The sequence below is a fragment of the Saccopteryx leptura genome, chromosome 1 (genome assembly GCF_036850995.1).
Source record: "Saccopteryx leptura isolate mSacLep1 chromosome 1, mSacLep1_pri_phased_curated, whole genome shotgun sequence".
NCBI lineage: Eukaryota > Metazoa > Chordata > Mammalia > Chiroptera > Emballonuridae > Saccopteryx > Saccopteryx leptura.
The window spans coordinates 265,662,017-265,685,443 of record NC_089503.1 but is presented as its reverse complement, the minus strand read 5'-3'; the positions used below and the strand labels follow the sequence as shown (position 1 = coordinate 265,685,443).

At 37.0% G+C, this 23,427-nt stretch overlaps 1 protein-coding gene and 1 long non-coding RNA gene across 2 annotated transcripts; both read right to left on the bottom strand.

The window, feature by feature from the left end:
• Positions 1–2,612: 2,612 nt before the first annotated feature.
• On the bottom strand, positions 2,613–5,867 carry LOC136389288 (uncharacterized). The gene is made up of 2 exons (XR_010748291.1): positions 5,774–5,867; positions 2,613–3,152 (listed from the first exon to the last, which is right to left on the bottom strand). It is a non-coding gene; the product is annotated as an uncharacterized lncRNA (long non-coding RNA).
• Positions 5,868–6,258: 391 nt separating this feature from the next.
• ADAMDEC1 (ADAM like decysin 1) lies at positions 6,259–23,005 on the bottom strand. The gene is made up of 13 exons (XM_066361100.1): positions 22,912–23,005; positions 20,840–20,958; positions 19,882–19,955; positions 19,065–19,143; positions 16,350–16,426; positions 14,630–14,816; positions 14,333–14,395; positions 13,547–13,618; positions 13,079–13,248; positions 12,634–12,715; positions 11,803–11,933; positions 10,825–11,002; positions 6,259–6,426 (listed from the first exon to the last, which is right to left on the bottom strand). The coding sequence occupies exons 1-13, from the start codon at positions 22,997–22,999 to the stop codon at positions 6,337–6,339; spliced, it is 1,410 nt and encodes a 469-aa protein (XP_066217197.1). The 5' UTR covers positions 23,000–23,005; the 3' UTR covers positions 6,259–6,336.
• Positions 23,006–23,427: the final 422 nt, after the last annotated feature.

Sequence of the window (23,427 nt, the reverse complement as noted above, 5' to 3'; positions counted from 1 at the left end):
TCTGCTCATTTCCTCCTAGGAGTCTTCATGTCCTAGCAATACGTCTTTCTGTACTAAAAGGCCAGCTAGTGACCACAGTGAGTCCCTGTTTCTGACAGCAGGTGTCACCATTGCCTCACAGAAGCTCAATGTGTTTCTAACTCAGAGAAGAGGCTGGTGTCTCTCAAATGTGGTTTTAGCTTAAATTCAGTTAATATCATGAATTGGCATGATAATGGGCAACATCCTTTAATGACAAGTAACATGCAGGTAAGTACAGCATTGACTTAATAAATAGTTATTCAAGAGAAAACAAGAGTGCAAGAGTACATTCATCAAAGACAAGTGTGTGTGTGTGTGTGTGTGTGTGTGTGTGTGTGTTACATAATAAATAGTATTCCTAGTTCATAAATATCAAAATGTGCCAGATTTTACCTCTAGCATCAAGGAAATATAGTAACTAACTACAAGCTATTTGCAGGTTCGAGCATCTGCCTCATTCAGCTTCCTTTGCACAGATTTTAGCACTGGGGGAGGACCAACCAGGTGTCATTTTTGACAAAATACGTATAGGGCTTTGTGTGCCCCCGTGTGGACATAGAGGGTAAAGCAACAGAACCCATATCGAATCTAATCCTCCGTTGACCTCGTTAAAACCTCAGTGGTAATACAACCCCCTGAGAATGCCTTAATGTAGACCTCAAGGTGTGTTGTATTGCTTAAATGGTATGTGACCACGGCAGAGAGAGGAAAACCAGTTCCGCTGAACCAAGTTTCTACGCGCAGCCTCTACTACCAGCCCAACCTGCATTTCCTGCCGCGGTTCAGCACGGAGGAGACAGCTGGGCTCTCAGTCACATGGCTGTGCTGACTTCCCACGCCTTCCTACTGCAGGGAGAAAAAAAACATTCTTTCTAATGTTTCTTTTCTGGTTTCTAGAAAAAAAGACTATTTTAAAACTTTCCAGCTGCTTAGTATATCTGGCTCCCTCTCATATCTATTTCTTTGTCTCTCTGCAGGGAAGAAATTAGTACTAGTTGCCATCCTCTGCACTGAAATATTTTACATGCTGTCATTTTATGTTTCCTAATGTATACAAAACACTGAAAATATGATTTGGTGCTACTATTTAAATATGTAGGAATTTTCTTATTATGATTTTTAGCTGTTAATTTTTTTTTTTTTTTTAGTTTCTAAAATATATAAGAAATAATAAATTTTAAGTCCTAAAACCTCAGTGTACTACCCTGAGTTAAACTCCAGTCATCCATTTATTGACTGAGTGACATTGGTTGTCCCTTTCTGAATGCTAATATTATCATTTGCAAAATGAAAAAATTACTAAAGTCAGTGTGATAAATATTAAATAAGACGAGAACTTAGGCCAGTGTCTAGTAGCCAGTAGACTAAATCTCTTCTTCATTTAATAGATCCTATGTACATCCCATCACTCACATACCCCCCATTCTGCCTTATGGCACCTGGTGAAGGCGAGGGCCTGTGGAGAAGCACAGGAAGAGGAAAGAGAAAGCCACCCTGTTTTCTTCCAGCCTGCCTGCTTGAGCTAGAATACCCATTCATCTCCTGCCTTTGGACGGACTCTCCTGGTTCTCCAGTTTGCAGATGTTAGATTGTGGGACTTCTCAGTGTTCATCATCACATGAGCCAATTTTTCATATTCAATCTCTCTTATAAAGATATATTCAATATATCTTATAAAGATATATATATATATAAAGATATATATATAAAGATATATATAAAGATATATACATTGTCTATTTCTCTGAATAAAATTTTAATATAATGTATTTAATTATGAATTTATGCAATGATATTCTTGAGAATTTAACAATTGCCATATCCAGCCAGTACTAGCTGTCCTCTGTAAACCACTGGCTACAATCCATGCCACTCAGGCAGTTTTACTACAGGAAGCCTCTCTCTGGTCTTGAGGGAGGAGGGAGGAATGTGCCTACAGAAACTTTTCTTCCTTGGAGGAATTGGCTGGAAGTACGTAGCTGACCGGTGGACAGAGGAGTTAAGCCATGCTGTGGCTTGGATATTGGTGACTTTGGACACACAGCTTCAGCTGTGGCACTGGTCATGCCAAAACCACCAATGACAGTGATGCAGTGAAGGGGACAGCAGTTAAGACTGAGTGAAAAGTTCTTTCTTTCAAAGCCCAGTCTCTACAAGTATGTCTAAGTCCCTGTCCTCCGGCGCAGGCATCAGTGGAAATTTTAGTAATTTTTTGAGTAATTGTTTAACAGTATTTAGAGTAAGAAACCTCAGACGAAAGTCTAGTCCTCTTTTGTGACTGGCCTTAAGTTGTTTCATTGTAAGCATTCAATAACTATGGGACACACGACGATTTCTGGCTACCTGTGGCAGTGCTGTGAAATGAGCAGAGGGCAAAGGTCTATAGCACCTTACACAAACCTCCAACAAAACTTGAAAATACTCATTTTAGAAAATGGCCACACAGAAAAAGCTCAAAATGTTGTGTTTTTGTTCATTGACATGATGGTCTATTAAATCAATAGATGAATAAAGTACTGTCTTCCTTGATGGCTGAATAAAAATATAAGCAAAATAAACATGATCTGTGATTGTGAGAGGATTACACATGATAAAATAAAAATGCTTATATTTAATTAATCTTGACACGATATATTAAAATAGCATACGCCTAAGAGCAAAGCAAGTGAAAGAAGACTAGTAGTAAAGGACACATGAGCCAAAGATTTCGTTCATCCACTCAGGTGTTATTTTTTTCACAGGCTATAAAATAAAATGAAAGTGGAATTAACCTGTTACCAGTGCTTTTACAATTCTGGCTTGACTCTGAATATTATAGCAGTGCATTTTAAGGTGTTTTGGTCAAAAGCTAATTTCTTTTGTTTTTCAAAAAGCAGAACTAAGCAACAGCTTCATGACCCTTAAAAATGCAATAAAGATCAAGTCATAGAAAGCAGGCAAATTCCCTAAGTACATCTATTTACCTGTTAGCTGGACAGGTGAAAATATAGGAAGGATAATGACTAATGGAAAGCAAAATATATATGGATGCACAGGTGAAAAGATACAGGAATCCTGGTGTGTTTAGATTTCTTGATTCTTGCCCTGGCAGGTAGCATCACAGTGAAGGAGATCTTCTTTTGATTCACTCACTGATTTAAAGATAAAAAGTTTGGAAGCCATGATTAGCATAAATTATAAAATATTATGCGATCAAGGTAATAAACATTTATAGCATTTAAATAATACTATCAACCCTTCTGAGACACAATATCATTTGCACTGTTTTACAGGTGAGAAAACTACATAACTTGGCTTAAAGTCCATTTTGGGTGTGACTAAGAAAAGAATTGAAGGTTCCTGAGTCCACATTCAATTTTCTTTCCATATTACTAAATTGCCAATCTGGCAGTCATGGGGCATGCCCACCTATCATTCCAAGCCCCTAAAGTGTTGAATGGATATTTTTTGAGATGCTATGCTCCAGTCTCTGTGACAAAATTAGGAGATGGACACAATTTCCAGAATTCCTTCCAGAAGGATTTCAGTAAGCCATGGTAAAGGGCACCTTGTAACTAAGGGAGTGACACTCCTTGCCTATGACCTTGCCAGTTTCTTTCCGAAAACGTAATAGTTGATGAGGACTGTTGATTATTCTTATAATCTCTATCTAGGTTCAGTTTCAGAAAAGATACAGGAAAGAAGGGTAGGAATAACTTCCCCCCAATAATTTATCCTGAGTCTTTTCCCCCTTTATGATTTTGTTGTTATTATTACCACTTTAAGATTTAGAGACTATTTTTTTCACTGAAAATAAAATACTATATTCAGAACAATTGAGTTCCCTTGCCCAACTCATATAAGATTGCATAAAACAAAAAAATAATTTGTGAATTATAGTTTTCTGAGATGCTTTAAGAGGAATAAAATTTTTTTCACCCATTTCCCCATCCTCCTTCTCTCTGGAAGCCATCAGTTTGTGTCTATATTTATGAGTCTGTTTCCATTTTGTTTTGTTTGATGAAAGGAGAATGAAATGTACAAACTTCCAGTTATAAGTCACAGGACATAATGTACAACACAGGGATGATAATCAACAATATCACAATAACTATGTAGAATGACAAACTAGACTTATTGTGGTGATCACATTGTCAAGTATATGAACACTGAATCACTATGTTGCACATATGAAACTCATACTATTGTATGTCAACTATACTTTAATAAAAACTAAAACAAAATTTTAAAACAAGAATAAAATCATCAAATTTTTAATGTGTTCTTAAAGGTTACTGATTTCCTGACTACCTTGCAAATTACAACCAGCAGCACTTAACCAAGAATAAAATTTGCTCATCAATCAGGGATTATTTAAATGATAAGAAGTAGAACCCTGGGTGTCTTAAAACTTTTTGAAGTTATTTTTAAGATAACAATATATGTTTTCAGAGTGTAATTGTGAGAATTTCAGAATTATTTAAAGAGGACTGAATGGTGGTCTCTAAAAAAGATATATATATCCCTTAATGCCCAGAACCTGTGAATGTAACCTTATTGGATACAGTGTTTTTGTAGATGTAATTAAGTTAAGGATTCCAAGATGAGATCTTCTTGGATTATTTGGGTGGGTCCTAAATACAATGATGAGTGTTCTTATAAGAAATAAAAGAGAAGAGGGAAAGGTAATCTGACCATAGAAGCAGACAGTGGAGTGACACAGCCCGAGGCAAGGAAGGAAAGAGGCAGGAAGAATTTTCCTGTAGAGCCTTTTGTGAGCACACTGCTCCATCCACACCTTGAGATCAGACTTCTAACCTCTAAAACTGTGACAGAATAAATTATTTTAAGCCACCAAAGGAAAAAAAAAGACTTTTCAATAGTTTTATCATATGATCCATATATACCTCTTATGGGTGTCTATCCAAAAAAATTAAAAAAACATTTTTTTGTAAAGATATATGCACCCCTATGTTCATCGCAGCACTATTCACAGTGGCCAAAACATGAAGCCAACCAAAGTGTCCCTCAATAGAGGGCTGGATAAAGGAGATGTGGTACATATATACAATAGAATACTACTCAGCCATAAGAAATGATGACATAGGGCCCTGGCCAGTTGGCTCAGCGGTAGAGCGTCGGCCGGGCGTGTGGGGGACCCGGGTTCGATTCCCGGCCAGGGCACACAGGAGAAGCGCCCATCTGTTTCTCCACCCCTCCCCCTCTCCTTCCTCTCTGTCTCTCTCTTCCCCTCCCGCAGCCAAGGCTCCATTGGAGCAAAAATGGCCCGGGCGCTGGGGATGGCTCCTTGGCCTCTGCCCCAGGCACTAGAGTGGCTCTGGTCACAGCATAGCGACGCCCCGGAGGGGCAGAGCATCGCCCCCTGGTGGGCAGAGCGTCGCCCCTGGTGGGCGTGCCGGGTGGATCCCGGTCGGGCGCGCATGCGGGAGTCTGTCTGACTGTCTCTCCCTGTTTCCAGCTTCAGAAAAATACAAAAAAAAAAAAAAAAAGAAATGATGACATAGTGACATTTACGACACCTAAGATGGACCTTGAGAACATTATACTGAGTGAAATAAGTAAATCAGAAAAAGCTAAGAACCATATGATTTCACTCATATGTGAGATATAAAACAAACTCATAGACACAGACAAGAGTATGGTGGTTACTAGAGAGAATGGGTGAAGTTATTGAAGAGTAAAGGGGGCAAAATAAACGGTAATGGAAGATTATTTGATTTCACATTGAGAATAAAGACAATAAAGGTCTTACATCCTGTGTTTCAGAGTCTCTTCTCCGCAGTCAGCATCAGGTTTCAATTTGCAGGTGGTGGCCTCGCAGCAGGTGTTGGCACAGTCCTTTAAAGCACACACACGGGGAGAGCAAGGTCAGCAATTTTCCCTATAGAATTCTGGCACAGGTTGGCAATAAACTTTCACTTTTTAAACTAAATTATTCTGCTATACCAGGTACAAAAAAATAAACGGTAATGGAAGATTATTTGATTTCACGTGGTGGGCACACAATGCAAGATACAGATTATGTATCATATAAATGTACACTCAAAACTTATATGATCTTATTAACCAATTTCACCACAATAAATTTAATTAAAAATAAAATAAAATAAAGTAAAACAAACTTATCTTAGCTAACATTAAGTTCATCAATACCTAACATACATTCACAATGATGGTTCTTTCTGAAACTGAGTCATTTTTTTAAATGTAAAATAAATTGTGTTTTGATGTATTATAGAACTCAACTCAGTGTCACATCTTTCTCAAATATGAAATAAAAATGAGAAGACATTGAGAATAAAGACAATAAAGGTCTTACATCCTGTGTTTCAGAGTCTCTTCTCCGCAGTCAGCATCAGGTTTCAATTTGCAGGTGGTGGCCTCGCAGCAGGTGTTGGCACAGTCCTTTAAAGCACACACACGGGGAGAGCAAGGTCAGCAATTTTCCCTATAGAATTCTGGCACAGGTTGGCAATAAACTTTCACTTTTTAAACTAAATTATTCTGCTATACCAGGTACAAAGGACATGGCCAAGAAAAATGAATAATAATAAAGAATTAAGAGTAATGAAAACTACCTCTTAAAGAGATAAAATTTGAATTATCCAAGAATCACCCCAAATAAATTTGTCCTAGATTATACTGTGTAAATTAATATAAAACTTCAAAAAGGAATATCTCTGGCCTGGCTGGTGGCTCAGTGAATAGAACATTAGCCTTGTGTGAAGACATTCCAGGTTTGATCCCCAGTGGGGCACACAGGAAAAAGAACCATCTGCTTCTCTCCCTCCATCTCCCCATTCTTTCCCTCTTCCTCTCCTGCAGCTAGTGGCTTGATTGGTTCAAGCCTGGCCCTGCACGCTGAAGATAGCTTGGTTGAAACCCATCAGCCTCAGGCACTAAAAATAGCTCAGTACTGGTAAGGCGCAAGCAGGAGTATGCCTCACAATTTCCCCTCCTCTCATCAAAAAAATAAAATAAAATTATATATATATATTATCATACAAACTGAAGATAAAATTTATTTTTCTTTTAAGTAAGAAAAGGGAGATAGAGAGGCAGTTTCCCACATATTCCCCAACCAGGATCCATTGGGTAACCCTCCTGCCTGGGGCCGATGCTCGAATCATCTGAGCTATTTTTATCCTCAGCACTGGGCTTGACATTCAAGTCACTGGCTGTGGGAAAAGAAGAGAGAGAGAAGAAGGAGAGAGAGAGAAAGAAGCAGACAGTTGCTTCTCCTATGTGCCCTGACCAGGGATGAACCCTGGACGTCCATACACTGGGCAGACATTCTATCCACTGAGGCCATTCACCAGGGCCAAAAAAAAGTATTTTAAACATTCAATTTGTTTTACCAAGATTGCATAATTCTAATAATGAGAACTGGTAATGAATACACACACACGTGCACACACATACTATTCTCATTTTTGCCAAATCTTGAATAAAATATTAATAAAACACTATTTTATTAGTATAATAACTCTCCATTACAACTATGATGAGTTTTTTTTTCACCAAATACAAAAATGTCTCAACTGTACAGAATAAGGTATTATAATCCATCACATTAAGAGACTGAGGGAAGAAAACTATTATTGCAATAGCAAAATTAGTTGATAAAATTTCAGTCGCCATTATTGAATTATTTAGGTTCACATAAGTAAACTATGAAAAGCATTATGTATCATCATCATGATGAAGAAAATCTATCTGATAAATAGTAAAAAATATATCCAATAAAATTTTATATAAAGAATAAGACAAGGATTAGTTATAGTTTATGTTTTTTGTTGTTTCATTTTCTTTTGGTTAGCAAGAGAGACAGCTAGAGACAGAGACAGAGAGAGGGCCAGGTAGAGACAGACATACAGAAAGGAGAGAGATGAGAAGCATCAATTCTTCATTGCAGCTCCTTAATTGTTCATTGATTGCATTCTCATATGTGCCTTGATTGGGGATGGGGGGCTCCAGCTGAGCTAGTGACCCCTGCTCAAGCCAGCGACCTATGGGCTCAAACCAGCATCCATGGGGTCATGTCTGTGAACCCATGCTCAAGCCAGTGACCTCAGGGTTTCCGACCTGGGTCATCTGCATCCCAGGCCAACGCTCTATCCACTGTACCACCACCTGGTCAGGTTATAGTTTATGTTTTTTATGGAAATTAATGTTATGAAACAAGAAAAAGATATGAAAGTATAATAATTAGATAGTATAAATCACATTTTCATTATTTGTATGTGATAAAATTCTTGACCTGGAATAAAACAGGATCAACTATAAACATATTGGGTGAATCACTAAGATAACTGTTTAAAATAATCAGATCACATAAAAGGTAATAATAAGCCTGACCAGGTGGTGGTACAGTGGATAGAGCATCAGATTGGGATACAGACGACCCATGTTTTAAACCCTGAGGTAACCAGCTTGAGCACTGGCTCACCAATTTGAGCGCGGGATCGTTGGCTTGAGCATGGGATTATGGACGTGACCCCATGGTCGCTGGCTTGAGCCCAAAGTCACTGGTTTGAGCAAGGGACCACTGGCTCAGCTGTAGACACCCCCTCCCCCATCAAGGCACATATGAGAAAGCAATGAATGAACAACTAAGGAGCCGCAACAAAGAATTGATGCTTCTCATTTCTCTTTCTTCCTTCTTGTATGTCCCTATCTGCCCCTCTCTCTGTCTTTCTCTCTGTCTCTTTTGCTAAGAAAATAATAATAATAATAATAAATTAGAATTTAAAATAAAAAATAAAATACATATTCTAATAGCAAAAAATAAAAATTACTTCAGAATAAACCTTCAAATATATGCCAGAATTACATGAAAAACTCTATATAACTTCCCTGAGAAAATTTCAAGGCAAATTGTCTTTTAAGACTATATTTAATATTGTAAAAATGCCATTGGCCTTCAGAGTGAAATATGAATTTAATGCATTTAAATCTGAAACTCATTTGTATTTGTGTACAAACTGACAAAAAATACCAGGTTATATGGGAAAATAAACATTAAATAATTGCTATGGAAATTCTGCACATATATATGCATATATATAAATGAAGAGAGTTACTATTAAAGATATTAAAATGCATTGTATAGTTACACTAAGATAGCATGATGCTTGTGTTATGATATTTAGACATATAGAGTGATTACTTTTAAAACCTAGAAATTACTCAAATATGCACATAAAAAAATCAAATGGCACATCCAATCATGGGAAACTGGATTCCCTGCTAGAGGATACTATGAAAATATATACAGGATGCATGCCATCTGCCTGCAAAAATTAGAAGTAGCCAGGATTATGAACAACATTAGTCATTTCTACCTGAAAACCATATGGCAGTGTAGGCAAACTCAAATCTAACTTATTTTTAAAATATTAAATCATTTTAAAAATTTTATTATCTCACTATAAATATTAAAATATTTGCCATATTCTGGGTTTTTTTGTTTGTTTGTTTGTTTTTGTTTTTGACAGAGACCATGAGAGAGACAGTGATAGGGACAGATAGGGACAGACAGGAAGGGAGAGAGATGAGAAGCATCAATTCTTCATTGTGGCACTTTAGTTGTTCATTGATTGCTTTCTCATATGTGCCTTGACCGCAGTGGGGAAGGGGCTCCAGCAGAGTGAGTGACCCTTTGCTCAGCAACCTTGGGCTCAAGCCAGCAAGCCATGCTCAAACCAGATGAGCCCGCACTCAAGCTAAAAATCTTGGGGTCTCAAACCTGGGTACTCCGCATCCCAGTCCAACACTCTACCCGCTGCGCCACCACCTGGTCAGGCTTGCCATATTCTTTATAAATAATTAAGTTTCACCATGTAATCTTCTAATATACTTCAACAGCTTAAAATTGCTGAATAAATGAACTGAAGCCCAGAGAGAGTTTGTGTCTTCCCATTTTGAACAGAGCCTCTAAAAGCAATGGAGCCATCTCAAGTTCCAAGGGAACTAAGCTTTCCTGAGTCTCATTGCTTCTTCTCTAATTTGGGATCATAGCAAAACTTATTTTATAGGTTTGTTGTGAGTAATAAAAGAGATGATGTATATATAAGTGCATTTTGTAGACTGACACATAGAAAATGTCTTCAAATATTAACTCATTGTTTTAGTCTTAAAAGTAAAAGGTTATGAAGAAAACGGAATGCTCCCTTTTAGAAACTTAATATGGGACTGCTACTGAACATTCTATCAGAGACATTCTACACTGTTGATAATGTGAAGGCATCATATTTTATAAATATTAGCAGACTTATAGTTATCTTAGATTCTTAATGTTAATAACCCATTTTCTACAAGTTTATGTTCTTTTACCTTTTTCTCTCTGTTTTATTTACTGCCTGGTTTAGAAATTGGCTGGATGAGAGAAAGCCAACTCTAGAAGAATACTTGCGATCTTAATTGTGATTGTTCAACAAATGATCAACTGCAACTTTATGTGACATAAGATTTCTGACTAATATATTTTGGAAAGCTTATGACTGACATATTGTAGTTAATGATGTACAGTACTTTTTTACATTGAACTTCATACAATCATGTCATAACTATATCCTGGCTTTCGAAATGCCTTTCTAAAGGTGCCTAAAAATCAGTACTGAAAACATAAGAGCAAGTCTGTTTTTACTATGATGCCAAGCTTGTCTTTAGAAAGAATTTTCAAAAATCCTCTCTTCTTTTTTTTTTAGAAAAAGAAAAAGTAAAAAAAAACAACAACAAAAAAAAACAGTTATATTGCAATCACTCTATAACAAGTTTTTGAAAGTGTGGATATTTTTGTACCTGAAGAGAGCCACAATCACATTCTTCTCCGACTTCCAGAAGCTGGTTCCCACACACTGGTTTTGTTATTATATTTCTAGGAGCTGGTGCTTGCAGTAGGCACTTTGGTTTTTGAGATAAAATGTATTTTTCAAAATGTGAGCGGCAAGATATACTGAAATCCTTTGGGAATTTTGAACTGTAACCAGAAGAAAAATCAGCAATGCAATCATGCACTGTGATACACGAAGATGAGAATCTGACTTGCCTAGAAATATTACCTGGTTCAATGGAAATTCTAAAGTTAGTATCTGTTTAGGCCTGCACCCTGTTATGTGTGGAGGGCAGCAGAGCATGTGTACTGCGCTGGTTGGAAAACTGCTTTCCTAGACACCCTGCTGTAGAACTGGAAGAGTTCAAATTACTGCCTGGACTCAGTGCTGCCCTATGGGCAGGGTGATGCGCTTCACCATGTGTTATCTATGACTCATTTAGCCACTGGGGATTGAGAGGTCAATGGAAACAGTAATCCTAGTGAAAAGCAGTGATTGCAGACTCAGAGGTTCTGTGGACACCTTTCTCTTCCTCTTTTTGAGCACTTCAAGACCTACTTTTGTTCATTTTTTTTCCAAGTCATTGCAAGTGTCTGGCATCAGAAGGTAAACAATAATAACAGGAAAATGAATTGGTTGATTGGCAAGGAGGATAGTTGTCAACATATTAATTAGATACATATTTTTAGGAAATATATTATTTAAAGTTAAAATTATTTTAAATTAAAATAATACCATCACCATACTTATGCTCTATCTTAGTATATCTGGAAATCTTAAATAATGAACTCAACTAGCTGGTAAAACCTCTCATCACTGGAAGGTGAATTAATGAGATATGCAGACTTTGGTAAAAAAATGCCCACCCAACTATGGAGACTACACATGAATTCTTTAAGATTTAAAAAATATATATACTTTTTCCTGTAAGGTGACCAGTTTTTACCTCAGATATTGATTCATCACACAACTCCCGGAGGGACACTTGGTATTATATGGAACATCGGGCATACCAAGGACATGACCCAACTCATGTGACATCACTCCTACAAGAGCCATGTTACTCTTTTTCTTAGCCTTCAAAAAATAGAAACATCTATTACTTCTTTTTTAAATTCAGTTAATTCTTAATTTTTGCCAATGTTTGGTAGTAAATTAATACTTTGATAAATGAAAATTATTAGTCATTAAGTTCCTTTCACTGTCATCGGTTTATTGTATGTAAAATGTTGAATAAACATTTGTAATGATTGGCCCCTGTGAATCAACCATTAAGTCAATACTTAATAAATTTTTACTGAACTAATAATTTCTTAGTAATCCATTGTTGTATTAGGATAAATATGTTCATTCTTCATAGAAAGTACTAACAGATACCATACTATGTACTCGAAGGCTTCAGAAAACCGTTGACTTTGGTGATGCTTGACCACATCACACCAAGGTGCACTTTTTCTGTACTCTCTGGTCATTGATACTGGGAATGACTAATCTGAAGTTGGCTCAGGCCACAGAGGGCACCTGGATTCCCTTTGTCTCCCAATCTTCCTGCTCTTACTTCCTATCAACAACTGAAGTTAAGCTTCTGGGACAGCCAATGTAAGGAAATTTTATATTCCATAATTCAAGGAATCTTTAGTGTAATGGTCTACCAGTATTATTTCTACTTTTATTTATTGAGTCAGCTAATATTCATTGTACTAACTCTTTAAAAGGCATTATGCTGATCTTCAGAGAGAATATAAAACCCAGGGAGTTTTACTATATGTTTACAAACCTCAATAACAGCAACAGAAGATGGGGAGCACAAGGACTTGGAGGCTGCCATTCCTACACGTCGACTGTTGAAGCCAGTTCCACTGTGTGAAAGTTATAGGTACATTGTCACAATCTGAGTCTTTGAAACTATTAACTTTTCGCCAATTGTGCTTTAGATTTCCCTTGTTGCCCTACCCTTTTTATATTAACTAGGCCCCAGAACAGCTTATGCTATTCCATAGCATTATAATGACTGTAGATGGTTATCCTGCATCCAAGAACCCATGGTAATGATCTGAGTCAGGTCTTCAGTAATCTCACAAGTGAATTGCTCATGGCAGAATTTACGGTTCTCTGACAACTGATTGGGTATATATATCGAAGGAGTAATCACTGCCAAGAAACCTATAGGATAACTATTCACTCTGCCTATCTACACCTGGCCCTGGTCAGTGTGTGCTTACCTGAGTAGCTGAGCATGGTCATGGGTCTTCATCTTCCCCAGGTTAGAACGATGCCATTTCAGAAAGTTGTCAAAGGTGACTGCTGTGTCAGATGACACCTTTATCTTATCACTGTCAGACCAGATTTCCATACCTACCAAGGCCACTTGAACATCTATGGTGTTATAAATCTGTGAAAAAATTTATTTTCTTCATATAAATATTTGAGATTTCTTTATTGTTTTAGACATTTTCCTGACCACAAATGATTAATAAAATAAATGTATCCCATTTTGAAAATAGAAATTCTAGAAGTTGACTTTGCTACAATATATGTGATTTTACCTTGATATTTACCTGTATCTGCTAAATTTCTCAAAACTGCTGACCTTAAACCACTTGTGACCCTCCAACTTCTTATTTGGTGAAGCCATAGGAAAGCCCCAGGTTTTAATGTACAAACACATGTTTACAGGAAAAATATCTTACCACATTGAGTAGGTTCATCACATCAAACACAAAGCTTCTTATCAACGTGAGATTCCCCTCATACATGTTATACTGCAAAGTACAAATGCAAGTATGAATACATCTTCACACTACGATGAGAAAGCTAACAGAGTATAGGACTTCATAGTGTAAGAATAATTATATATTTTAATGTAAATAAATGTCTATTTCATTTCTACCTTATATAAGATTCTGTGTTTCAACAAATTGTATTTCAAATGTAAGATTTTGGGGGGGGGGGTAAGAGAAAACTTAGGCACTCATATAAAATTTTAGTTTTTTTATTTTTATGTTGGATAAATCAAATTAATGATTTAAATGGTTTAAACCAGTTCAATATTATTAAAATTTGATTATAAAATAGTATTTGCTAGTTAGAAGCACTGATTTTAGTATTTTTGTATATATAAATATAACTTGTAAAGCATATGTAGTTTTAATTCTATTTCATATTTACGTAACATAGTGAGAATCGGAAAATATTTCAATAACCCATTCATTTTTGTTTTTTATTTATTTTTGTTTTTTATTATAGTGGTTGATCTCGAGCTACCTGGTATTAAATATATTTCTAGTATCTGAGCTTTTGGCAGCTGATGGATATTCAAGGGGGTTGCCGAGTGGAAACTGCAAGACAGGGGGAAGGGACAGAACAGCAGGACAATCTCTGTGTCTTCAGCCAGAAGAGTCTGTTGCTTGTGTTCACTGATAATAAAACTTAAAAGTTGACTTAACTTGACAAGAAGCAACATATTGCATACTCACAAAGGCATTATCCAGCACCAAAAAGAGACCAATGTATTTCTTAGCCCGAAGAAATTCTTCTTGCTTTACAAAGAATTAAATAAAAAACAAAAAATATTGTTAACAATTAACTTTATCCTAAGAGTTTGAAAAGCTTACAAAGAGATGTATTCTTTTTCTTCAGAGGAAATTAAATTGATGAATACATAAATAAATTTTAGGCTTTCCCTATACCAGTCATTGATGAGCACAACAATCTAGTATATATTGTTGCTGAGACAAGTGACCTAATTGATGACCCAGGAAAGCCACATTTACCTTGGGGCTATTGAGTGACCTAGACGTTCGAGTGAGGCCATGTTTTCTGCCAACATTTTTTACACCACAGGTGTGATTAGTTGGGTCTGGCTCCTCCTGGTTATATGTGAAGACAGCATGTTCTTCTTGGTCTGTGTTTTTAAGAGGCTTAATCATATATGTCTGACCATGATGTGTGAAGTATCCCCTGTGAGACATAGAGACACAAATTTAGGAATTCTCTGCCACAAAGTCATATGTACTGAACAGAATGGCCTGACACCTCTTTCTCCATCCCAACCTCACATATACAGTATTTATTCATAGGCTCTAGGCTAACATTTGTTAATTTAAGTGATAATCAGTCTTTGTCAATACTAAGACAGAGCTTGCATTATTTACGTAGAAAATTGTGAACAAGAATTACTAAAATGAAGCTATCCCAAGTCATTTAAAATTTACACCATGAGCTCAGTAAAATTCGTCCATAGTTTATTTATACATTTAGCAATGATTTCTTGACAGATCTTAGAAGTATAACAGAGAATGAAGTAAAAGAGTATGTAGATACCAAGAACCCCAGAGAAGAGAAAGAATGACGAGCAGGTTAGTCAGAGGAACAGTCTGGAACGAATAGTTTAAAGAATTCCACTTATACTCATGAAATTAATTCAGAAATATAAAGTTGAATTCATATAACAAAATATTAAAAAGCTTACTTAGCTGTTCAAAATTTTATCTATGAAGGTATCTTATAATAAAGAAAAAGTTTTTTGATTTCATGTAGTATGAAACATGTCAGAACAATTATGTGTATTTTATTCCATATTTCAATGACATAAAAGATATATTTGTCTCCATGCATAAAAGGTTGCAAACATGACAAAACCTTAATAATAGTGATCACACAGAGGGAAAATTTCATGAGGTCTTATTCGTGTTTTTTCATACTTTTCAAAATTTTCCTAATTAATAAGCGTTACCTTTTTAAAGAGAAATACCATACACACAAACACACACATTTTTTTTTCTTGACAGAGACAGAAGAAGAGTCAGAGAGAGGGACAGATAGAGAGAGACAGGAAGGGAGAGAGATGAGAAACATCAATTCTTTGTTGTGACTCTAGCTATTCATTGATTGCTTTCTCATATGTGCTTTGACTGGGAGGCTACAGCAGAGCAAATGACCCCTTGCTCAAGCCAGCGGCCTCAGGCTCAAGCCAGTGACCATGGGGTCATGTTTATGATCCCATGCTCAAGCCAGCAACCCTGAACTCAAGCTGGTGAACCTGTGCTCAGGCTGATGATCTCGGGGTTTTGAACCAGGGCACTCTGCATTTCAGTCCAATGCTCTATCCACTGAGCCACCACCTGGTCAGGTCACACACAATCTTTTTAGAAGTATGTTTTACTATGACCATTGAAAGTTAAAAATTTTAAGAAAATCAAACAGAATGTTCTTGGGGGTAGAATAGATAGATGGAGAAATGGAGCCAGGTATCATCAAGGCCCAGAGTACAGCATCTTGTTTAAATATTGCTATGACTAACTTCTGCTAGATCCGTAGATTGTAAAATGGTTGCAAGGATGGCATCTTATTCTTTACTTTAACCACATATATTCAGCATTTTATAGATGGAGAAAACTTAGCCAAGATTGCATAAGACATAGTGTCCAGGAAGATTCATTCTGTGTAGTAAAATGATGCTTGATGTTTAGTATTTGGGGGAGTAGTTCTCACCTCAACCCATTACAAGTATTAATGCTGGCAGTAGAATCCTTATCATTTAGGATGTATCCTTTATAGTAGCAGTGTTCCTAAAGTTGGAGTAAAAGGGAAAAAAATAACTATAAGCATAAATGTATCACAGTTGTGGTAGAAGCTGTTATTGAATATGTAAGAAAGATCTTTGAGTAGTGACTGTAACCACACCAGTTCCCAGAAAGAAAACAGTGAGAACCTCAGAGGCTTTCTGCAGTGCTCCACCAGTGACCCTGAACACTCTCCATATTGAATGACTGGCTGTTTTTCTGGTACTAAGTGGCACCAAAGTCCAGGGAGGTTGACTCCAAGCAGGCTCATGGAGAAAGCTGGTACTGCATCTAAGAAGTAGCCAGCTCCCAGGGAACACAGGACTCCCCAATAGTCAAAGGTGAGGGGCCACTTGTGAGAGTCTGGCTCTCTTTTGCTGAGTCCTTAAAATCTTGTGCATATCATATCAAAAATGGGTTACACGTTCTTTTAGATTCTAGAGCTTCAAGAGGGCATACTACCCCTCCTGAGTCCCTCATATTACTTGGTCTCACTTATCATATTAATTGGTGTGTTCGTGGAATTTCTTTACCATAATCAAAACCCCATATAATTTCTTTAAAACTAGAGACTCATTGGCCCTGGCCAGCTGGCTAAGCAGTAGAGCATCGGCCCAGCGTGTGGATGTCCTGGGGGCGATTTCCACCAGGGGACACAGGAGAAGCACCCATCTGCTTCTTCACCCTACCTCCTTTCTCTCTCTCTTTTTCTCTTTCTTTCTCTTTCTTTTACTATTCCCCTCCCACAGCCATGGCTCAAATGATTTAAGAAGTTTGGATCCGGGTGCTGAGGATGGCTCCTTGGCCTCATCTCAGGTGCTGAAATAGCTCAGTTCTGAGCAACGGAGCAACAACCTCAGATGGGCAGAGCATCAACCCCTAGTGGGATTGCTGGGTGAATCCTTGGTGGGGCGCATGCGGGAGTCTGTCTCTCTGCCTCTCCGCCTCTCACTTAATAAAAATTAAAAAAGACAAAGAGTCAGATGTTGTTGGTGACCCATACCAGCAAAATAGGGTATCACTTATGCAGAATAATCTAAAAAGCTAATGAATAACTGTCTGTTCAAAATAAACTGACTTGTTTCAGGATCTGACATTCCACCTGAATTTTCCCCCCTTTGGAAGAAACTTTGTTATCATAAACATCTTCTCACAGAAGACTTGGAAATGGCACATTAAAGTATTAGTCACTACACTTGAGCATGAGTTAATTTATCAGATACTTTCCTTGGAGATCAATATTAGCAAAAATCCAGATATTCAGGACATGAAAGTATTCATGTGAGTAGGAAACAAACAGCTACTTTGTGTCAGAAGTCTTATCTGAGTTGTTGTCTTTTTAGAGACATACATGTTTAAGATGCAAAGGATGATCTTCCTTTGGCCTTAATTTTCTGTCTGACATCTTGGATTTAGCATTATTTGTAATGTGGAGGTTTCACCAGATATAAAATTATATTAATTAAATATTTGCTATTCCATGGCTCACCTTAGCATAAATGCATGTATCTTCAGAAAATAATACATAGTGTCATAATATTTCAAGTAATGATAAAGGAGAATATTTCTAACCTATTGATAGGTGGTCTAGGAGAAAAGTAGACTTTTGATTGCTTCAAAAAATGCAACAGTTGGAAGCTTCCTAGTCCTCCTACCTTTTAAAAACGTTATGATTTTTTTCATCAGTTACCTCATTGGATAGATAAACACCTTGCTTTGAAGTTCTTCAAAGCTTTTAAAGCTATTGTTGGACTTATAAATTTTGTACCATATCTGGAGTTGAGATCCGCAGTCTCCAGAAGATGAGATCCCAGCAGCAAGAAGTTCTTACTATGCCACTGGTAGGTCTGTGGTTTTGGGACATAGGGGTGCTTTCTTTCATAGGTGGCTTTGGGACGCCATCATGCTTTCCGGAGCAGAGATGGAAATGCTGACTGCCATTGCCACATGCTCCTCTTTGGGACAGTGTAAGACCTGCCAAAATGGCAGGGATGAGGGGGTTGGCTGAGGCCTCACATGCATGGACTGATTTCCTGGACTATGACCGGAGTGAGCACTGGCTCCTTTGTTGGATGGACTTACAGATTTTGGACAATGTAAATACCCTGATGGGGGTGGGGGCGGCTTTGCTGGAAGCACTCCCCTGCCCCGGGAAACTTTTCCCATGGCTAGAAAGAAGTCCGAGGACATTTTGCACTTTTGGCAACATGCTCAGAGACTGGTGAAATGTACCTTTGTAATTGTTGAAATTGTATAATTTGTCATGTTGTTGTAATTTGTGTAATGTGCCTAATTTCCTTGTGCAGGAATACCTGTGCTTTAGATTGTGAAGTGAGCAAAAGGGGTGGAATGTTGGTTGGGTGGGTTTGTGGGTATGATGTATATGTTTGCTTGCTTGTGGTTTTCATTGGGTGTGGGGGGTGGGCTGTAAGCAGGCAGGGTCATTATACCCTAAGGCTTAGTTTTAAGACTAAGCCTGTCCCCCCCTAAGTGACTTTGTATCAGAGACTTCCTTGTTTGTATATTGGATTAAAGGTTTTTATTTCTACATTAATATATATATATGTATATATCAATATATATATATATATTGTACCATAAATTGCAGGTCCCAAGAAGGTCCCAGAAGGCCCTCAGAACCTACCGTGTTCCCAGGGACTGTGGTGGTCTCCACTCCGCGAGGGGAGTAGTAGGTTTCAGAGTAGTTTGGCTCCAGCAGAAGCCTACGGAGAGCAGAGATTTCATGGCACCCTCACTGGGGTAATAGAGGCTGATATCCCTGATACTCCTCCAGCACTAAAAGAATAAGAACATCTCCCACGAGAAAGAGTTGGCATTCCAACCCATTGATCTTTTTCCAGTATTAGGGTCCTGCTAAAGCAGATCAAAGCCTAGCTCCACCTGTCGGAGCTGAAGGCGACGTGCCCTCTGCCACCTTTGAACTGCAGGTTCTTTGTGCTCAAGGTGGGCTATTTGGGGATCCTTGGACAAAAGACACATCCTTCACGGGGTCTCTGAAGGGTGCTGGGTCACAAATAGGCACACAGGCCCACTGCATTCCGAAAGGGTTTTGCTGACTGCTGAAGAGCTCGGTGGTGCCCCATCTCTGGTTTCTGTCTCAGGGCTGAGTGCCCTGAATGAGCCTTGGACATACATTCTTATAAAAGTCAAGGAAAGTCCCACTAAGGTTTGAGTAAATTGGGGTAGAAACTCATTTCAGTGAATTCCAAGAAGCATCAAGGAAGTCGTTTCCTTGTGCACCTCTTTGTTTCACACTTGCCACTTGACTTCCTAGGACAGCATCAGCCCCCTGAGATAACATTAGCACAAACAGAGCTAAAACATCTAAACTCAATACACTCCACGTCCTTTAACTCATATCATACTAGAGTCCCGAGGTTTATTTCTCCACATTCTCTTAATGCAATCCAGTGATTAAACTTTCAGAAAGTGCAACTTACTTGGTTTTTTGTAGGCAGAGAATGACTTCTCCATTTAACATAATCTGATACTGAAGTTCAGGTTCATATCCTTCCTTAAAAATTTAATAATATAATAATATCAATGTATATTTCTGAGTCTAGCTAAAATAAACATTATATAATGATACATATTAATAGAAGGGTAATTGCAAATGCATGTAAGATAAAAGCAGCCCTCTTATGCTGTCATACTACGTAAAATTCAACATAAAAATTGTATAGTTAGATGGATTTCTAAAATGTACAATAACATGATAATAATACAGATTAAACTAACTCTAATCATTTGCCTTATGAAAAGTATACAGTCTTGTGTATCCTAAAAGATCAATAATGGCTTAACAATAAGGCACATATTTTTATTACATTAAAATCAAACCAAATATGGTAAAGAAAATCAACCAAAACCTACTAAGAATTAAATAAAGTAAAAAATTATAAAATGAGGAAAATATTTGCAACAATGTAACAGTTAAAGAGATAATATCCTTAATAATTTTTTAAAGTCTGTTAGTTAATGAAATAATGTTGAGTTCTCCATTACAGGCAAAATAGCCAAGAAAAAGTCAGTTCAGTGGAGGAAGCGAATGAGGGTAGGGGGAAGACATGACTTTGAGGATCTTGGCAAGGAACGTATTCAAAATGGCATGCCTTTCTTGGGGCTCCTTTTATTTATTTTTTCTTCCAGGAACTTGGAGAAATGCCTAAGCAGCTTTATTCTTTCTGATCCAGTGAGGCAGTTAACTCCCTTTTTGCTGCTTAATTGTAAAAGCATTCTGAGAAATCCTATGTTCTTGCCTGGACAAAGGGGTGAGATATACATGGCTTCAAGATTAAACCATTAGATGTTTACTGTGACATCACTTCTATTAGTACAAAGGCTGTTCATTGTCTTTTAAGGTGATTGGGAAGTCCCACAGTCATCCACAGTGCTTACCTCTTTACCATGCGTCTCTGTCTGATTGTTCTGTGTCTCTCTTCTGTGTAAAATATGTAGTTTTTTAGGACGAACTACTTCATAGAGTTCAAACTCAGGTGTTTGCCTTATGGCTATTGCTAGAGAAAGAGAGATAATAGTGATATAAAAATATTGAAAGAATTTTGTTTTGGTTTTGGTTGGTTAGTTTGCTAAAATGGAATGAAAGACTGAATTCCTGTTGAGAAAGTGAACATTAAAAACAAGTTTCTCCTTCTACCTGCACTTTGATAACAAAGAATTTTTCTTTTGCTGCCCACTGTCCACTCCAATTCTGGAAATACATAATGATGGTGAAACTATTCTTTTTTTAAAAAAAAAAAGATTTTATTTATTCATTTTAGGGAGGAGGGGGAGCAGGAAGCATCAGCTCCTATATGTGCCTTGACCAGGCAAGCCCAGGGTTTCAAAACGGCAACCTTAGCGTTATAGGTCGACGCTTTATCCACTGCCCACTACAGGTCAGGCGAAACAATTCTTTAGATGATCTCTCAAGACATGTAAACCCTGGGCCACCATGCCCAGAAAAGGCAAGTTTTGGATTAGAACAAAGCTATGGGAGCCAGGGATTCTGCCTGTGGTAATCCAGTTTCTTCTTCCTCTATCGTCCTCTACAAAATTGTGAGATTTATCTCCTAATGTTCTCAGAGATCTCTGGTTGTTGTTTTTTAATGATTTTTGCTCTCTGTGGTGTAACACCTTGAACTATCCCCTCCAAAAATCAATATTTCAGAGATAGATAATTCTTTAGTCTTCAGAAAGACTTTACTAACAAGTTATTTTATTTTTTAGTGCAACAATAAACTATTATTTTCTTTATCTCATTAACATTTGCCTTCAAGTCTTAAGATTTCACAGGAAATTAAGTTTTTGTTATTCTCTGCTGAAACAATTTTAAAACATCAGAGAGCCAGAATAGAAATTGTATATAGATTAAGTGTTCCTCTTCATTCACTTAGAATTACATTACATAGACAATTTTCCATTTTGCTTGCACGCAATAGGAAGAGAACTGATATAGGAGCTGAAATATGTGCTCTTAAGTGCTAGCTAAATGACTTTGTAAAAATCACTCTAATTCCTATCAGTTTGCATACCTAAAATGAAGTAAGTGTAAAAATTGAATAGCATAAAATATGTAAAATTATTTAACACCAGACTAGGAAGTTGACAGGCACTTTTATCCACTCTTTACTTGTTCCACCATTGATACAAACATGTTCTTATTTTCATAGATAAGTTCCTGTGCTTAAAGACAGATTCTCACTCAGTGTGACAGTCAGTGTAACCTTAGGGACACCAAGCAAGTCTATACCTTGCTGATGTGGACAACCTGAAAGGAAACAGTAAATCATAAAATCTCTTTTAGTCAAGTCCTAAAGTCCTGGTGTGATGCCATTCTAAGAAGAATTTGTTAAATACAAAAAGAAGAAATTTATTAAAAAAATTACTAAAATGTCTTTTTGAAAGAAAATATGAATCTCATTAGTGAAAAGAGCTGTGAAATTGAAATTAGAGTGAATTTTATTAATATCTAGTTCCAATTCTAGTACTAATTGGTCAATTAATTTTTAATTCTGTTTAATAATGGAAATTATGTCTAAAAACTTTAATTTTATATAAGAGTTTACCTTGTTATCTACCCTAGTGCAGCATTTGGATAAATTGTGTCTTGAGGGAAAGAAATATCAATGTTACTCAATATAAGATTGAAGATGGTTAGGAAATTCTTGAATTCTGGTCTGGAAGTTAATTTTCTGCTGTTATATGGGGCTGTGTGTTTTAGAAAACATAATGTAGGATTACTTGTAGGATTACTGAATGAGAGATAAAATTTAAGAGACATTCTAATCAAATTATGGTGCCAATCATACCTTGACAATGAGCACAGTTGATATTAATTGAGTAAATCTATCAAAATGCAAACAGTAGTGACCTTTGAGTCAGATGAGCATATTATTTTCTTAAGAGTACTTTAAAAATGCATTAAATAATTTGACTTTTGCAAAAAATGTCAATATATTAGTGCTTACCTTCAGTTTGTACAATGAGCCAGAGGACAGAAAGCAGGACCAAGGACATGTTGGCGACTGCAGGAAGTAGAGAAGTCCTACGCAGCATAAAGATGTAGTCTCCCAGCTATTTATCTCTCCCATTTCTCTTCGCAAGTTTAAAAATAAAAAATAAACCTCAAACCTTATTTGTGAGATTGGGGTGTGTTTTCTAGTGGTGTTGGGAAATTGCCAAGGAACTGCAGTTTCAAGATTGTGAGAATATTCCTCACTGATGAGATGTGTTTATGTCTGTGGTTATAGCCTGTAAGGAACCACTTCTGGACAGCTTGTCCTAGTGCTCCCATAGCAGTGGGAAAGTACCAACTGAGCCTTTGGTATCCATGTACATATTTTCATACTCATCAAACTGAAGCATCACTCTTGCTCCTCAGTAACTTTACAGAAGTCGATCTACAAATTCAGAATATATGATATATATCAGTATATATATATATATATATATATACATACATACATACATATTTTTGGAAACTG